The sequence below is a fragment of the Theobroma umbraticum genome, unplaced genomic scaffold (assembly GCF_002168275.2).
Source record: "Theobroma umbraticum cultivar Fairchild unplaced genomic scaffold, ASM216827v3 scaffold_67.0, whole genome shotgun sequence".
NCBI lineage: Eukaryota > Viridiplantae > Streptophyta > Magnoliopsida > Malvales > Malvaceae > Theobroma > Theobroma umbraticum.
This window is the reverse complement of record NW_018397262.1, coordinates 863762-882909: the sequence shown is the minus strand read 5'-3', so window position 1 is coordinate 882909 and position 19148 is coordinate 863762. Positions and strand designations below refer to the sequence as shown.

Genomic DNA, 19148 nt, shown 5'->3' with positions numbered 1-19148 from the left:
GTAAGCATTTCTCATTCCTCTGGGGAAATGTTCATATTTGTTTTGAGTTTTATAGTAAAAATTTGGGATCCATACAAAACTCCCAACCCATTTCCCATTTTACCAAACTGGCTTGAACCCCATTACTCACATCTCCTCTAAAGAAACATTGCTTCATCATGTATATAAAGTTACTTCTAAATTGAAAACAAAATCCAAATGAAGGGGAGGACACATGGAAAGCAAAGAACAGAAAAGAAATAAAGCTAATATCAACATGACTAGGCATCCACACAATTCAGTAGTTAGGGGTTAACTATATTCACAAGACTGCTAAAACAATGTCAACAATCCTCTGCTCGCAATACACACATTCCTCCAGTACCAACTCTTGGAACCTCATTTATGTAAACCACATCATCATTTCGGAATCAAAACAAATGACCACAAATCTTAAGCTACAATGTACAATATCTGGCGGCAGACATGGGATAAGAACACCACAATCACATCAAAAGGAACCCAATAATGAAGAGTACCAGAGATCAAGAACGATTTAACTGTACAAAGGTCATTCCATTTTATGAAATTCAGCTCATTATCACTTAACTAGTTAACATTCTGGAAGAGATTGAGCAGATGCGAAAGGAGAAAAACTAGCAGCTGACTCACTGCAACGCAGTGGATGCAGCTGGTGACCAGAAGAGCTGACTAAACTTGGTGAGGCATTGCTTGGGCTTGGAAAATATGGGGACATGTATCTTGCATTAAGAGGTGATAAAGATGGGTAATTCAACGAGGCTGGTGAAACCAAATGAGAAGCATGGGATCTCTGAGAAGATGCATTCCTAAGATCTACTAAGCTTCGGCTTAAGCTGATGGAAGGGGATTGATGGTAGGACCTAAGTGATTGCGGGACATATGGAGAACCGGCAAGAGAATGAATATGAGAAACTGATGGAGACCGTGACGCTGCTGGGGCAATTTGTATGGCTGATGATGATGCTAATGAAGATCTAGCAGATGACAACACAGAGGAGGACACAGAGCTTGAGATGGATGAAAGCAATGGTGTACTTTCTGATGCTGGTGGATCACCTGTGCTGGTTCTTGCATCACGCTTGCAAACAGGGCAAAAAGTTCTCCATGTCGTAAGCCAAGAATCAACACAGAAAGCATGAAACTCTGAAAAAAGAATACCAAGAAATATTTAGACATGCAGTTATAAAATAAAGTAAATAAATCAAGTAACAAGTTAAGAAGCTTTGCAGATGTCTCAATCAAGAATGATCACAAGAGTCTACATTAACAACTTATATTCTAGTGTTCCAAATGATACAAATAATAAAAAAAATAACTGATGCAAAATCCATATTTCCTTTAAATTCTTCACAAGCCACATTCATTTGAGGAGGGGATGATATAGGATACAATTCAAGAACTTACAACCCCAATACAATTTGTTTCAGCAAGCAGCCCATGAAGATAAAAAGAAAATAGACTACTGAATTTTTGCTAACCTGCTGAAATTTTTGGCTGGATATAAGCACGACTGCGTCTTAGAGAAGCACTTCTTATTATTGAAAATCACAAAATAAAAAAAGGCAAAAAATATTAACACGGGATAGAGAAGAAGAGTTGGCTTTAAACCTAATACAGAGTGGGAAATTGAATGATAAGAAGAAAGAAGATAAGCTCAGAGTTTGACACCAAGATTCCCTTAGAAGTCATAACCTGGCATCTGAAGGATTACACCTTGAGTCAGGGTTACTTAATTGCAATCCTAATGAACGCATAACAGCTGCTAGAATTTTCATAAATTTGATATTAGTAATTGGAAGAAGTTGAGACTTCTAGCTAGCCTAAACCATTTAAAGTTTTCATCTACATTTAAAGTTTATATCCCACAGCTGCAAACAGCATACAACCATCAGGAAAGCTTGACATAGGATAGCCACAAGCAAAAAAGGTCTCATGAGATTGGTGGCCTAATAACTAGGCAAAAATACATACAAAAAGACACTGGGCTACCACATCAAAACAAAACAGCAAGCAATGTCATCCTTAGTGTTGGAGGAAAGCTTACTATGACGACATGGTAGAATCCTGAGCTTCTCTCCAACGGTATAGTCTTCAAGGCATATTGCACACGTTCTTGAAGTACAATTATCCTCTAAGACAGCAGTGAATACCAAGCTGGGCATTGCTTTTACTAAACGCCTGCTCATTCCATGGAATTCACGAACTCGAGAAGATTGAGGGCGTTCTCGTCTGATGCGATGTCTGCGCACAAAGAAACAAGTTGCCAGCACTGCTGACATGGCAAGTAGAGAAATAAAGGAGATCGCCATGATTGACCAAGCTGAGTTTTCAAAACTAGGGATAAGCCACAGCTCCATATCAGTAAATCCGGCATACTTTCTGAGTATTTCACCAGAAGCTTTGGAGACAAAGACAGCATGTATCCTTATGCCTGCTGCAGTCCCTGCCACTGTAAAAAAATTAAGATGTAAGATCAGAGGAACCATATAGAAAGCATATATTTTTGTTCAAAAACAATAACAATGAACGAAGCAAATAAACTTCTGCCACTTGAAGAAATTTTAAAAATAAAAGAAATTTGGAACAGATCAAACATACGCAAATCAATAATGCAGCCATTTATAAATGTAGATGAAATAATTGATGATAAAGATTTGGTCCTAATTCTCACTCTTAGCAATCAGATTCCAGCAAGAGAATACCACTGTCATGTATAACATATCTTTAATTTCGGCACCCTCTCTCTGTCATTTGCAATCTACTGTAGCCAAACAGTTTCTTCCTGACGATTAATCCAACATCCAAAACTTTACTTGTCCAAGATGAACCATCAATTATAGGCGTGATTGATTAAAACCATTTACGCTTTGACAGGTGCAACATCTTTACTCAGCCAAACATGATGAGTTATCAGAGTAAACTGTCTTAAGTATTATAATATGCATACTGCTTTAAAGCATCACATACAGCACAATTGAGCTTTACATGAATGAGCCATGCGTAGGATTAAACCAGGAAAATATTTGCAATATTTGTCCGCCAAGATCTATGGATTCAACATTATTCACAATTGCATGCATCTGAACACAGAACCTACAACAGGATTTTACCTAGCAGACCAGATAAGTTACATAAGAGGAAGACGAATATCATTTAATCAAAAAATCCAGGATCAGAAAGTTTTCAATCTATATAAAAACAATATTTACAAGTGGAGTGGACAAAGGGGGCTCTACATCATACTATCATTTCTCCAACTTCATCCTTATTGGACTTTGTGGAACAACCAATCAAGTCCAAATGCCAACTAAAGATGAAAAGAGGGTTCTACATAATTAAATTCGAGGTCCATGAGGTAACTCATTTTTTCAGAAAATGTGAATCGGGTCTAACGATTACCAATTCATGCCATACCACCATCCCATGAATACATCAAATATGAATTTAGGAGAATGTTTATGCTCAAACAGTCTGAAAGGGTTAAACAAAAGTTGGGAGTTGAATTGATGCAATCAAGATTTAGGGGCAAGTACTGATAAACGGAAATTCAAAGGGTTTCGAGAAGGTGGCAGGTTTTTAGGATTACAATGTTATTTCTACAAGTAAATCCTGTTAAGCATCTCTTAGAATTTCCTGACAACAAAAAGAGTTTGTTTCATGCATTTACACACCTTCCAATAATGACTACGGTCAGCAAATTGCTCTTGCTGCCCAAGAATCTTTCTAGAAACCAAGTTTACCAAAATGTACATAATTATGAAACTGAAATCATTCAACACAAAAATGTTTTCTCAGAGAAATAGGGTATTACTTGGAACCAGGATACCATCATCATCATTGTCATACACAATAGCAGCTTTGAACCCCGCCTTCTGCACTCTTCTTACTTTCTCATCGAAACTGCACCTTCCTCTAACAACCAGCGCAAAAGGGGAAGTAACATTCGAAACCCTTTCAACTTTATTACTTAAATCCGAACACGCGTCAAGAGGCTCTGCCAAGTATAATACCCCACATTCCCCAGACCCTTTAATCGCCGGAGCTGGAAATTCCCAACCAGAGAAGACAAAAGAACATAACTACAGAAATTCAGTCATATTTTCCAACACCAATAAACTTCAATTTCTTACTTTAATCAAACGTGAGTTACTTCAATACCTTATAACCAAAGTATTAAATCACATATTCAATCAAATTAAATAAGCTCAGCTAAAAAAAAGACCAACTTTGACCTCCCAGAAGACCAAGAGATCCAAGTGTCGTTAAATTTTCCCACACTTTCTCAGGAACCGAACAGAAAAAGCTGAAAGTAAATTTAACAAAACCAAAAAAAAAACAGAAAAAAAAAAATTAAAAGCTTACCGAAATTAGCTTCAATATCATCGAAAGAGAGAGTAACGTTTTTCCCAATCAACACCACACTGGCTGACGTCATCCAAGAACCACTCAATAAACAGAGAAACCATAATAACAATAATACCACAACACGATTCATCTTCATCCAAAAATTAAACCCAAAAAAAAAAAAAATCGATCCCAAAGTTAAAAAACAAAAAAAACCCTAATTCTCTGCTGGTAATGAAAGAGGTTCGATTTTGTTGGGTGGGTTTAGAAGGAAATAGATACATCAGCTTCCATTAGCGCAATACAAAGAGAGGATGTAGAATCTCTGAATCTTGGGATTATGCTTTCTAAATCTTATGATACTAATGAGTTCCAACACAATCTCAGAACCCAAAAGAAATTTTCTTTTTAATCTGATCAAAATATAGTAAATAATTAATTAAATTTTTTTTTTTTATATTTGTTGGTCAAGCTGTTTACGTCTGGAAATTTTGGTTTTTTGTGGATAATGTTTGACGGCCCAAAGTAGAAACTACTGTACCGAGAGCAAAGGTAACAACTTTACCATCAACAAACATCCAACTTGGGATTATTTTCCTAACATTATTTTAACAACTTTATTATGACATTAACATGCAAAGTGATAAGTTACATTTTTATCTAAAAATAATTAATTAATTATTGATTTAAACATAATAGTATAATTGAATGTAATAAAAAATAAAAAATTTATTTAAATTTTTTTATTTATAAATTATTTTAAATATTATTCAAAAATATGATTTTTTGATAAAATTAAAAAACTGCTCTGCGTATTAAGCAAAATTATGAATTGGGATATTTAAATGGATACAGATGAACCAAATGGTAATTCCGTTTCGATCACGACCATCAAAGATCTTTCGAAGAAGTGGCAATTTAAGATCACTCATGTGTTCTATCAATCCAATTGTTTGGTGGATTTTTCTTACAAGTATGGTTTTTCAATATATAGTTGATAGGTTACTTTTCAAGGAATAATGATTCAATCCTTGTAACTGATGTTATGGAAGTCTCATTCTCACACCCTATTTTTGATGTAATTTTGCTATTTTGTTTCTTTCAAATAGAAGAAAATAATATATGTTTAATAGGTGGTGGCATTATTCATTTCTTCTTCTTCTTCTTACTTTGATTTGTAGGTTAAATTCAATATTTTATTCTATTTATAATTTTGATTAATTTTTTGACTTTCCATAAATTAAATTAATAGTAAAATTTTAATTTATTGGTTTGTTTATTTTTTATGTTGAAATCAAGTGGAATAAGTTTTGAAAAGAAGTCAACTCCACTCCTGTGATTATTATTATTATTATTATTATTATTATTATTATTATGTGATAATGTGAGAGTGATAAAGTGGAAATGCTAGTATTGTTTGACTATTTGTGCCCTGTATAAAACAAACAAATTTATTTCCAAAAAAGATTTTAAAACTCCATTTTTACCTATGATACATGAATGATAAAAAATCTTTTACAAACCCATATTATTTTGGTATAATATCTAAAAAAAATTCTAAATTATTTTAAAAAATTAAAATAAACTTTTATATTTTATTTTGAGTCAAATAAACTCTTATATTTTTATTTTGAGTCAACCAGATTCTTATAATTGATGATTATATAAAAATTTATTTGACTCAAAATAAAAATATAAGGGTTTATTTGACTTAAAATAAAGATATAAGAGCTTGATTAAATATAATAAAAGTATAATGATTTATTTTTAATTTTTTTTACATAGTTTAGGGGTTTTTTTAGATATTATGTCAAAAGAATGTGTTTGAAAAAGATTTCTTATCATTCATGTATCACATGTGAAAATGAAGTTTTAAAATTTTTGACTTTTTTTCACTTTTGGTATCAATATCATGTTAATATTATGTAAATATACAATGGTAAGTGACATTTTAATTAATGATAATTAATTAACTATTAATCACAAAGATTTATTTAACATAAAGTAAAAACGTAAAAATTTGATTGAATGTAATGAAAGAATAAAAAATTTATTTAAATTTTTTAAATAATTATTTAACTATTAATCAAGTTAAAGTGATGCTCAACCTTGAAGGATTCTACTCAAGTTCGACTTGTGACATTAGACCCACAAAACTAGACAAATAACTCGACCTGTGGACACCTCTAATCAATATCAAAATCATGTTTTTGACTAGCCTAAAGTAAAAGAACAATTGATTCTTGAGAGAGACAAGCACTAATGGGTTTCTTCTTATCTAGAAAGTGTTTGCATGATGTTTTTTTTTTTTTGGTGAAATATTTTAAGATGTCTTTTCTGTTTTATATGGTGATAATTTGTAAAGAGTTATTGGATTTACTTGTAAAATTTTATTTTTATATCTTTCTAATGCAATTTGCCATTACATTAATTTGAGCTCTATATATTTTTATGACTTCTAGTAGAGATTAAAGGAATAAGTTTAGAAGGAGCAATTCTATCTAAATTATTGCTAAAGAATTATAGTGCATTTCTCAAAAAAAAAATTATAGTGCAGTCATTTTCATAAAAATAATTAATAATAAAAACAAAATAATGTTAAAGATATCTAAATGACACAAGTTTTTAAAAAATATGTCAAATTTTATTGTAGCAAACTACAAAACTTATAAAAATGTTCCAATCAAAATTTTTATCTAATTACAAGTCTTTGATGGTCATTATGGATTTATTTATTATCATTTTACCACTTTATCTCACATGTAAAAAAATGTATTTATCACGTGACATGTATTGCATACATATAAGAAAAAAGAATTAACTATATAATTTGGAGTACTTCTTGTATAAACATAGTTTAATGACATAATATTTAAAAAAATTCTTGAATTATTCATAAAAATTTAAATAAACTCTTATTCTTTTATTACATTCAATCAAATTTTTATATTTTTATTTTGAAATAAATAGACTCTAATAACAAACTATTGTTAGTTAAATCATTATTCATCAATTTATACTACGCGATGTTGACGTAGCATGTTAACATATAGTTGTACATGATGACGTGACATGCTTATATAGCAATATGGCATAATCATGTGACACAATAACCTTTCATGTCAACGTTAGATCAGTGTTATATGATTATAAAAAGGATAAGTAATCTTTATTCTTGTATAAACATAGTTTAATGACATAATATTTTAAAAAAATTCTTGAATTATTCACGAAAATTTAAATAAACTCTTATTCGTTATTACATTCAATCAAATTGTTATATTTTTATTTTGAGATAAATAGACTCTAATGACTAACTATTGTTAGTTAAATCATTATTCATCGTTTTATATCACGTGATGTTGACATGGCATGCGAATATGGCATAGTACATGGTGACATTATTCATCATTTTATATCACCTTTCATGTTAACGTTACATCAGTGTTATATGAGTATAAAAAGAATAAGTGATGTTTTAATTAATAACAATTAATCAACTATTAGTAATAAAAATTTATTTGATTCAAAATAAAAATATAAAATATTAATTAAATTTAATAAAAATAAAAATTTATTTAAATTTTTTTAATAATTTAAGAGTTTTTTTAAAGCATTATATTTTGATAAATTTAGAATTTATTTTATCATTATTTTTATTATATTTTTTATTTCTATTTTTCATTTAATTTGTTTCTCAAAATAATAATATGGTTTTGTCCCCGTTTGGTTAAATAGATAAGGCCCATCCACTGGATTGGCTGCTGATTTGGAAACTAGCCACTGTTTCCCTTGTCAATTCCTCACAAACTTCCAAAAGTGTCACTGTTTAGTAACAGATATTTTATTATTTTTTTATAACGTATTATGTGATATTAATATAAAAAATAAAAATATCATAAAATTATATTATTATATTATATAAATATATTATATAATTATTTATTATAATATTTTAACATAATTTTCAACATTTTGTTATATAAAATGATAAATAATATTATAGTTAAAAATAATTAATCACCTGTTTGTTATAAGAATATGTTTGATTTAAAATAAAAATATATGAACTTGATTAAATAAAATAAAAATTTAAAATTTTATTTAAATTTTTGTAACTAATTTAAAAGTTTTTTTAAAATGTTATGTCTAATGTAAAATTTTAAGAATAAAGGTAATATTTGGATTTTATATGTTTACATTATTGTATAAATTTATAATTTTCTATAATACGATTATATTACCATATGAAACTTATTATTTTAAAAAATTCATAATGATGATATAAATATATGTTGGCTCTTATTTTTATTTTTTAAAATTTTCTTCACTCCTTTTAAAACTTTATTTAATTTAATTTATAATTTTTATTTTTTTAAAGTAAAATTTCCATTTTCTTTTGACCTTTTACTTCACTTCAAAGTATAACCTTTTCAGAATCTACCTTGGGTTGTTTGAAGGTTAGGTCTGTATGATTAAAAGGAACAAGGAAGCAATTGGCTTGGTACGGTTGGGCTATGCAGGATACCTACGGTTGGGCGAAGGTTATTGGCACTATGGTAATAAGGCAAATATGGTAAAAAAGATTAAAATAGCACTCGAACATTTGATTTATTAATCGATATATGATTTATTTATAAAAAATAAAAATCAAATACCCCTTTTCTTAATTAAAAAAAAATTAAAGTACTTGCATGCCTATTTTTCAGAGTCATCATATAAATTGTTTGTCAAGTGTTCATGAATTGTCTCATTTGACAAGGGCAGTCTTAAACTTAGTTACAATGTTATCATGATCATCACGTTACATAAGGATATTAACGAATTGATTTTATACGGATATCTGCAAATACCCAATTTGATAATATAGAATTCGAATATCTTATATTTAGTTATGAGACGAGTTTCAAATAAAATTTTAATTTGTATTTTAAGTTTGTGTAAATTTCGGATATCATCCTTTAGTTGTAGCTTAAAGAGAAAAAGGGTTAATTTCATGGACATGCACTTGATATTCCCATTTCCCCTGTCTGGCAACTTCAAATTGAGTGTTCCTATGGCCTCGAAGTGAAATGAGATAAGCCCAAACATTGGGTTTTAGTTAGAGTGAGATTGGGGCACCAGTAGGGAGAAACCATACAGATTTCAATTTATTTAGGCTTATATTCTTGTCCAACAAACTTGTTCTAGGAAAGCTAATTAAGGATTATGCAAAAGTCTTTGGACTTCTTCATGGACTTGGACTAGCCTATGAATCATTCTTCCATGCTTAAGCCACCTACTCCTTCCTACAATGATTTGGTCTTACTTCTTTAAGGTCATGAGACTATGAAAAACTCTGCATCAAACTTCAAAGTTTAGTTCATCTAATCCAAATATAACCTTTATGTCACAAAGAAGTATAGCAAATAGAAATTTTTCCAAGAGTGGAAGGCAACCAAACGGGTTATTTTCTTCGAAAGGTCATGGGATTTCTAATATTGGAACTCCAACTCATGGAAATGCTTCTAAGGATGACTCTGGTGAGACCAATGTTGTATGTCATATTTGCTAGCTGATTAAACATTCTGTTTTAGATTGTCATAATGGATTCAATCATGCATATCAGTCTAAGAAAACTAGACAAGCTATGGAGGCAATCAAGCTTGATGGGTTCTTCAGACAATTATTGATGAACTACTAAAAAATAAAATTTTTTCAACAGAATATTCGATGAAAATGTTCTTTATTGATTAATTTTAATCGAAAAGTTGATAAGCAAAACAGTTGTCGAATATATCTATCCGTTATAAATGAAAAAATTTATCAAAAATTTATTAAATGAAATATCAAGTGAATATAATCATATGACAGAGTAATTAATATGAAATGTCAAGTGAGAGATTCGTTAGCTTAAATTAAAATAATAATACTTACAAATGTCGATAATCAAATTATATTTTTTAAATTTGAGTGAAGAAAAGAGAAAAATATCAGAAAAATGAAGTCTTCGAAAAAGGAATCAACTTAAATAAAAATCTTTATCCTCCATTGGCAGCAAGTCAAACAGGAGACCTAATTTGCAGGTGCTGACAAATTATTTACTATATGTGACAACAGCTGGGTGCCAAAAAATACTTATAATGCAAGAAATTTGTCTGCTCAATATGGTTTCGTGGATTCTTGTGAGAGACATAAGCATCTGTGCACATCATGTTCATCAATTCTCAGCATTAAAGTTTGTGCATCTAACCCTATCATTTGCAGACATTTTCAATAATTAAACCCAGATGGCTTAGCATTGATGGGAAGACTGGCAACATTATTGCTATTAAAGCTCCACGATGGGGACTTCCCTGTATGAATTTTTCACAACAAGGGCAAAGCAGCAATCAGATTACGACAGATTTTATATCTAATCTGTATTCCTCTTTGACAAATGCTTATCCCATTCATAACGGTATGTATAAACAAGAGATCAACGTAGCCATTGTTTTCTTTCCAATAAGTGTGAAATAGAGATTCAATATTCCCTAAAAATCATATGATTCCTTGGTCCTGATTCCAGAGAAACCTACGAGGATATATACACCCTAATACCCTCCATTTGTTACTTTCATTTGTCGTATTTAAGCAGGAAGATTGTTGCACTGTTCCTCCTGCTAGTTAGCTAGATTATAATGTCTAGCTGGAGTTATATTACATTACTGTTAATTGGTTAATTAGCAGTATCTAGTTAGAGTAATATACAATAAATACAAGATTTTTCTTCTTATAACATGATGAAATGATTGGTTACATCAATTTCGTCGTCGACTGATCACAGCGAAAATTGTATAGCGAAATGCATGGTTGTGATCCAAGACTTATATTAACTAGCTGGAACTTAATTAGTTTGAAGGAGACATTTAAGAAGACAACTGCAATTTCCTTTACAGAACAGCAAGGAGTTTTCATCTGTCCTTCAATTCTTCAGTGGTAAGCAAGACTCCTTTAACTAAGAGATTGGATCTAATTACCTGCAGATCTGAACAAACTTCATTGTTCTCCAAAAGAATTAAATGCTAACATGTATTGTTTCTGGACCTTGTATGATGCCAACATACAAGTGATCAGTTGGGTTGCTGCTAAAACTTTATTTCTTGAAGTTCACAAGTCAACCAAAGGCTCCTAATTTTTTTTTAATCATGTGCAACTTTCAAAGAATGAGAAATTTGAACTCACTACCTGTATTAAGGATCAACTTAATATTAAGTTAAATATTTAAATATCGTAAATTTAATTAACTTGGCCAAGTGTTATTCACATAACCATTCCTAAGATCTTAGGCTAAAATCATTGATAAAGAATCATTTGACATTCAATGATCATCTTCTATCCCTTGATCTAAATTTTTTTTGAGATTTTCTGTTTTGATTATTCAATTTTTAAAAATATCATTCTCATCGTCGACGTTTATAAGTATTGTTGTTTTGGTCATTCAATTGTCTAATGTGAATGAGAAATCTATTATCTTTTAACGCTTCGATTAACGAAAACAACAACATTCAAAGACATTAATTGGTGACTAAAACGTTATTTTTTGTAAAATGGATCAGTTGAAACGAAAAATTTCAAAAAGTTGATAATTTACTCAATATATTATATCGGTAATAATTTCTCTTTATGATATAAGATAAAGTTTTATATGGACATTTTTGAAGTCTCATTACAGAAATTTCTTAAATTGTTGAGGTGTCTACTTTTCCATTTTCCCTTTTAAAAATATTGAAAGGGTTTCTCTTTCAGTTCCTCAGCAGAAAAGGGTTCATTGCACTAGAAAAAAGTGAAGGTTCCAATTTGAAAACACATATTTTCCCTTGAATCTTAAGCTACCTTTCTAGCTACATCATAACCATTGGGTCCCATGGACACCATTTCCTCGCATTTTCCTAACTTTTATTCTATTAATCCGTCGGCATGGCCGGTTCAGTGTGGCTGCTGCCTGCCCCCTATTCCCTATCGATGTCCATTGCATCCCACTTCCAGGTTTTCATGATGAAGATGATATGATAAGCTGCTCCCAAGGGCACTCCACCACAACACAGTTAAGAGCTCAAACATTGAGAGTTTGGGATTTGCATCTTGAGGAAGGCAGAGTGGGATTTATGGAATAAGACCCATAGTGTAACCCAAGTTCATGATTTAAACAAAAATATATGATAATGCTGCAATTAGGATCAAATTCTTTTTTGAAAGGCAAATTAAAACTTTCGTTTAGGAAGAAATTAACAAAATTATCCTACAAAACGGTGATTAACCAATCAAGTAAAGAATCAAGCAATTCACCACAAAACAAACAATCAAGTAAAGAAACCCGTAAGATGAAAAAATCTTTAAGAACATCACCGATTCATCCCACTACAATCAAAAGTGTATATTTCTCATTTTAGAGGTTTTTACTTAGATAGATGAATGAAAATTATGAACAAAAGAATCAAACGACTTGAGATATTTAAACATATAATTTATTAATTTTGTAAAGTCAATTACAAGGAAGGTGCACGACCACAAAAGGAGCTTCTAATTATGAACTTGGGAAAAAAGGGAAAATAGTATACTATTCAAATAAATCCGCACCAAAAAGATCTTCATGCTCTTCTGTTCCCCATCCGCCTCACGCTTTAAATTATAGCACACAAGAACCTTTGCTTTTCTTGACATTTTTCCTTTTGTTAGGGTACCATTAATTTATGGAAAGTATTTGGAAATCAATTTAATCTCATTTTCCCATTTATAAGATATATATGCATTGCAGTTCATGCGTCCTGCACGCTATATATTAATGTGCAAGTGAACTCTTATGATAGAGCACTTTTTTTTTAATTAATCCCAATTGGTAGTTTTTTTATTTTTCTCATAAAAGGGATACAGCATCAGAATTTCTTAAGATATCATCCATCTTAATATTACAGTGACAAAGTCAAGGTGGAGATAAAGTATAAAATTTGAGATATATAAATTCATGACTTTATATAATTACTCTTTAATCATTTTTTATGTAAATTTTTTAATCTGTCGTTGTTTTTTATTTAAACACGCTTAATTATTGAGTTCTGGTAAGATCCGATACATAGTACTAATATGATTGCGCTCGATTTCAATCGGTAGTTGCCGTTAACTCTTTGTCATCGAAAATATTAGCACATTTTGAGCTAGGAATTATTAGGTCACAATAACGATTAGATTCCCTTTTGACTAGATAAGTATAATAAGGTAGCCGACAATTTGTGGTGAAAATCTAGCAACATTTTCCTCTTGCATTTTTACTTTCAGAAAGAGGTCAATATGTGACTTTTTAGTGTTTAAAGAACTAGCTAGATGATTTTATATATATATAAATATAAAAGAGATGGCACTTAGTTGAACAATGTGAAAGAGATGAACAGCATGGGCCATCAACACTCTATTGTTCATCATAAGGTTCCTGCATTCAGCACTCTCTAAGTGCTTAAAGAATTGTCAAAAAGAAGCTTCCACCATCACTTTCATCATCACGTATATGTATATGCAAATATAAAGATGTTGAAGAAGAGAATGACTGCATCACTACCACATGTTTCCTGCGTTTCTTCCCTTGGAAACTGTTGCAAATGATAATTGAAATGGTTATACCTATATATGGCCCCCTCATTTCCACGAGGATAAGAATTTATACATTGGTTTGTTTTTTACATATAAATATATAATCAATATCTCCATTCAAATGAAGTTCATTAACAACGAGGAAAACTATCCCTGGGTCAAACTTCCTTGTATTGGAAACGGAAATTTATCGGTAATAAATTAATATTAAAAAACAGAGTTTATATTTGATATAATAATAGTATATAACTTTTATATATTATCAATTTATTAAAAAAAATACCATATTGAATAAATAAATTAAACACAAAACAGATATTAAGGAGGCAGTCACGTGATTGACCCCAGAAAAGAAGGCGGCTGTCACGTGCACCATTAGAAGTCAATGATTATTGTCTAATAATGCTGTTACAAATGGTAACAAGCATTGATTAAATAAAGATTCTACAAGGTAAATAAGAAACACTAGGACAGCTATTTAGCAATCTCTTTTTTTTTTATTTAATAAAAAATGAAATAAAATCAGCAAAGACACCTCAATTGTATCTTATCTTATGATTAAAATGGTGGTTTATATAATCTTTATCTATGATACTTCTTTTTTTTTCATTAATTTTTTTAGAGGTCTCAAAATTATTTGTGATAATTTTTTTTAAAAAAGATAAAGATAAAAATTAAGAGAAATTAAGTAAATAAAAAATATAAAAATTTGCGTGATTCTAACTTCTTACCTGCATCAAACGAGTGAAATAATTTTTTTATTATTTAAAAATTAAAATACCAGAACTTAGAATGAAGCTCATCAAAGAAAAAAAAGAAGAGTTGGAATATTTTATCCATTTTTAGTTGACCCAATATTTTAAGAACTTTTGTTGAAGTGCTACAACACCACATTCCTTAGATAAGAAACAAACAGGAAATAGTAACAAGCTATGCTTTACTTCTTTTTTATTACTTTTGCAACTTTTATAGAGGAAAAAAGAATTTAGCTCTTCAGCTTGGAGATATATGCACTTAAAGACAAAGCTTAAGTAAGGCTTGTGACATCTCTTCTTCAAGTAAAGGGTAAAGGGAAATTAGCTAAAGGAAAACAAGAGAGAAGAGGGGGCAAAAAGCCAATTATTGAGCTTGAAATGGTCTGCATTATTAGGGTGGTATCCAGGACAGATGGGGTATGATCTGCAGCAGTAGAGAGAGAGAGTAGATCTGCAAATCACTGAAACTAGCAGAGGACAAAAACCATAATAGAAGCAGTAGTAAAGATGTTAAGAGTAAACCTGGTAGCTCAACAACCTGTATGGCTCCAACCCAATACAGAAACAGTAATCAACATTGGAAAATGTAAACATATTTACACAAGTAATACTGCCAAAGAAGAAAAAGTAGTATTGAAAAGAGTCTAAATTTTTTGTGAAGATCTGTCTTTTTAAGTCTAAGGTGGTCCAAGGGGAGCTTGGCTCCCACATGGAGTTATGTAATCTTCACTCATATTCTCATTAAAATCACATGAAATACAGCAAACCAGTGGACAAATTATTATATGAATATTTCTAGTAACTCATGATCAAACAGGGGGCAAATTCATTCATTAAAAAGCAAAGCCATGGCTAGCATTTCAGCTTTCTATTCAATATTATATTACAAATGGCTGATCAGTCTTCCAAGACATCAAGCCTTGTCCTCATATGCAAACAAGAAAGAGCAAGATAAAAGAAAAAAAAAAAGAAAGAAAGAAAGAAAGAGAAATCCCAGTTTTCTGATAATTGGTATTACATCAATTCAAACGAGAACGACGATTGATTAGGCCATAGTTAGCTGTTCTGCTAGACCTTGGAAGATAGACTATTGATTCTGAAACTGCACAAGTTTTTTTACAAGAGGCGTAAAGGTTAATAAACCCGAACCTGTCACTGATGCTCCTTGTTACCTTAGCTCCAGTCCAGAAACTGCTATCAGATTCTTGATCATGATCATGATCATGATCATCCTTGGAACACTCAACCAACGCTGCAAAAAATGGGTCCTTCCGGAAACTCTCAGAAGCGGCAGAGGATGCTTTCTTCCGGGTTAACATGTCTTCGAAATTGAACTTTTTGGAGGTTGGTGGAGTGGCAGGGGGAGGCAATGGCAGCAGCTTTATGGACTCTTTCTTCTTGTGACTTTGTAGCTTCTTGGGAATCCCTGGTAAATGTTCCCAGGAAAATGGTACACCCTTGAATCGGAGTGGAGTAGCAGGACTGAGAGGCGAATCATCGGGACAATACGAAGATCCGAGTGAAGATGATGACGATGAGAGTGAGGAAGAGGAAGAGAATGAAGGAGTTCGCCGGGAGGAAGGGTATTTGGTTCCGGTCGGAACCATGGTGTCACATTCTTTTGGATCCATTTGGTCACGGCCACTTTGAGTTGCTGAGGAATTCATAGCTTTAGAGAAAAAGGCATACAAGAAGTGGGGGAAGACCAATTTGTGTTGTTATATGGTGCTTTAAAATTTTCTTTTCTTTTCTTTTTTATTTGACCTCTCTTTGCATATATTTATATATGGAGAGATGTATATATTTGCTGCTTTCACTTATTATTTTTGTAATATAAAATTATTGTTTGGTATAATATCATAAAAAGTCCTTGAACTATTCATAAAATTTTAAACAAACTCTTATTAGTTTATTACGTTCAATTAAGTCCCTATACTACCATTTTTAATCAAATAAGTCATTATGATTATAATTAATAGTTAACTAATTATTATTAATTAAAATGATACTTATCATTTTGTGGCATATAATACTAACATGGCATATTAGAGTGATATGATGATATAATCATGTGATATTTTCATCATACATGTCAGTATCACACGAATATAAAATAATAAGTGATATTTTGATTAAGGATAATTAGTCAACTATTAATCATAAGAGCTTATTAAACTCAAAATAAAAATATATGAGCTTGATTGAAAGCAATACAAGAACAAAGACTTATTTGAATTTTTTCGATAATTTAAGGATATTTTTAAACATTATATCCTTTTTGTTTTTAAACATAAAAGGACATTATTGACTAAGAAAATGACCCCATGGCATTCATGGCAAAGGGTAGGCAAAGAAAAGGACTTCGGGACAAAATGGGTATTAAATTGTGGTGGTGGTGGTGATCAACCCAACCTTGTACATAGGAAATGGTTGAGGAATGACCCGAACTATGGGACCCTAACCCGGTGCTAAATCAATATTATTATTATGGTTATTGATTGAAAGATGAACCTATTGGAGAAATAGTTCCATATGTAATTTTCTTTAGGGGTCCCAATTGAATTATGGTGGACTGAAATCAGGCCACGGGAATAATATGCAAACATTAGACAAGATATAGCAATCTCTAGATTGTATATGCATGAGCCCCATTGACATAGAATCCTACCTTCAATGAGAGAACAGTTTAATCAAACTTGTTTTAAATGGGGGCTGAAAGAAAGCTTCATCTCAAAGCAGAGAGTATTTATGCATGAGGAAGAATTGAGAAACACAGCAACAGCTCTTATGTCTAAGCAGTGCCAAACCGGGTTAATTAGATTCATAATTTCAATATAAACCATACTTGTCTCCAAATCATTCCCCAGCCGATCTGAATTTTTTTTTTCTCGATCAAACGGATATGAAAAAAAAAATACAAAGTCAGATGTCACGGCTCCCCTATGAGACACTCCAACAAGAACCTACTATCTCAATGGCACATCATTATACTTTATAATATATTTTGATATTAACTGTCACAGTCTATACCAACTTATAAGATATTATCTATTTTAACCTAATAGATTTCACGTTTTTATTTCACAAAAAACACTTCACAGACTGAAGATAATATGAATACTTAAATACCCAATTCACTCTAATAAACAATAAATGTAAGATTCACACTTCATCTCTGAGATCATGACACGATCTATATCAAAATTAAAAAGATCGAAAGCAAGTTTGTAAGCATTCTAATAAGGGATTGTTTGGATGCTTTAAAAAAATAAAAAAAAATAGTACTAGAATCAAACCTGAAACTTTTGCTGGGAAAGTCAGCAATCAATTGTTCTGAACTATTTCATTTAAAACATTTGGGTTTTTAATTTTCTTTCGTACAAATTTTTGGTTTTATTGAACATATCGACATGACAAGAGAAAAAAAAAATGCATCAAAATTCCTCTTAAGAAAATTAATTGTGATGCATGTGAGTCAGCTGAAGCATTTACACTGCATAAAAATTTGCAATCAATTTCAAGCCATAAATGGTAGCTTTCTCTCTCTTTTTTTTTTAATGATCTTTTCTTAATATAGTATAATCTATTCTGTCAAATTCAAGATTTCTTAAATTTGTATAAATAACTTGTACAAATGGCAACACTAGGAATGCTAATCCAGCTAAGTGTTGACACATTTTAATTAACTAAATGAAAAAGAATTGAATTCATCAATTTTCTTTCGGTGATAAAGGAAGATGGTTGTGTCACTTCACCAAATATAATCAATACAAGTTTAAATTATTTTTTCTTTTTTTTTTAAAAAAAAATAATATATTAATTCTTCTTGAAAAAGAAATAATCTAACTCTTCCTTCTCTCTTTTCCTCAATTTAAAAAAAAAAAAAAGTCTTTGTCCTTCATGATAAATAGCCTAGTAAGTAATTTGTGATATATGTTATTGGTGCCTTCAATTGCAGCCCTTAATCCTACTAATGGGGAACCAAAAAGGAGTTTATTGCATGATTTTAATTTCTATATATACCCCACAAATTCCCAGCTGTAGGACTAAAAGGAAGTGCAAGTTTCCATCATGGATGGATTTTACTGTTGCTATAGCTACTATACAAGCCTTTAAAGACAAAAACCTCCTCTCCATCAAACTAAAGGGAATCAAATTTGGTCTTTCTTTGTACAAAAAAAGTAAGGGTTTTTCTTTTTTGATATTTTTTGTTTTGCAAAAAGCTTTTTTTTTATTAAATAAGCCTGTTTTATTAAAAAAATAATTTACAAAATTTCATAATCTAAAAAAATAAAACTCAAAAGATAAATATAACTCGTCAAAAACGACATTTAGATAATAAAAAAATTATACATAGAACAATACTCGATACAATGATAAAAGTTTTTTAAACTCAAAATAATGAGAAATTAACAAATTACAATC

The 19148-nt window shown here is 30.7% G+C and overlaps 2 protein-coding genes across 2 annotated transcripts; both read right to left on the bottom strand.

Annotated features, from left to right (window-relative positions):
* Positions 1 to 217: 217 nt before the first annotated feature.
* LOC110419647 (receptor homology region, transmembrane domain- and RING domain-containing protein 2-like) lies at positions 218 to 4877 on the bottom strand. Its single transcript, XM_021432747.2, has 4 exons — positions 4384 to 4877; positions 3833 to 4063; positions 2066 to 2470; positions 218 to 1164 (listed from the first exon to the last, which is right to left on the bottom strand). The coding sequence occupies exons 1-4, from the start codon at positions 4520 to 4522 to the stop codon at positions 593 to 595; spliced, it is 1347 nt and encodes a 448-aa protein (XP_021288422.1). The 5' UTR covers positions 4523 to 4877; the 3' UTR covers positions 218 to 592.
* Positions 4878 to 15529: 10652 nt separating this feature from the next.
* LOC110419709 (uncharacterized) lies at positions 15530 to 16476 on the bottom strand. The gene has a single exon (XM_021432800.1). The coding sequence runs from the start codon at positions 16388 to 16390 to the stop codon at positions 15743 to 15745; it is 648 nt and encodes a 215-aa protein (XP_021288475.1). The 5' UTR covers positions 16391 to 16476; the 3' UTR covers positions 15530 to 15742.
* Between the last annotated feature and the right edge of the window lie 2672 nt (positions 16477 to 19148).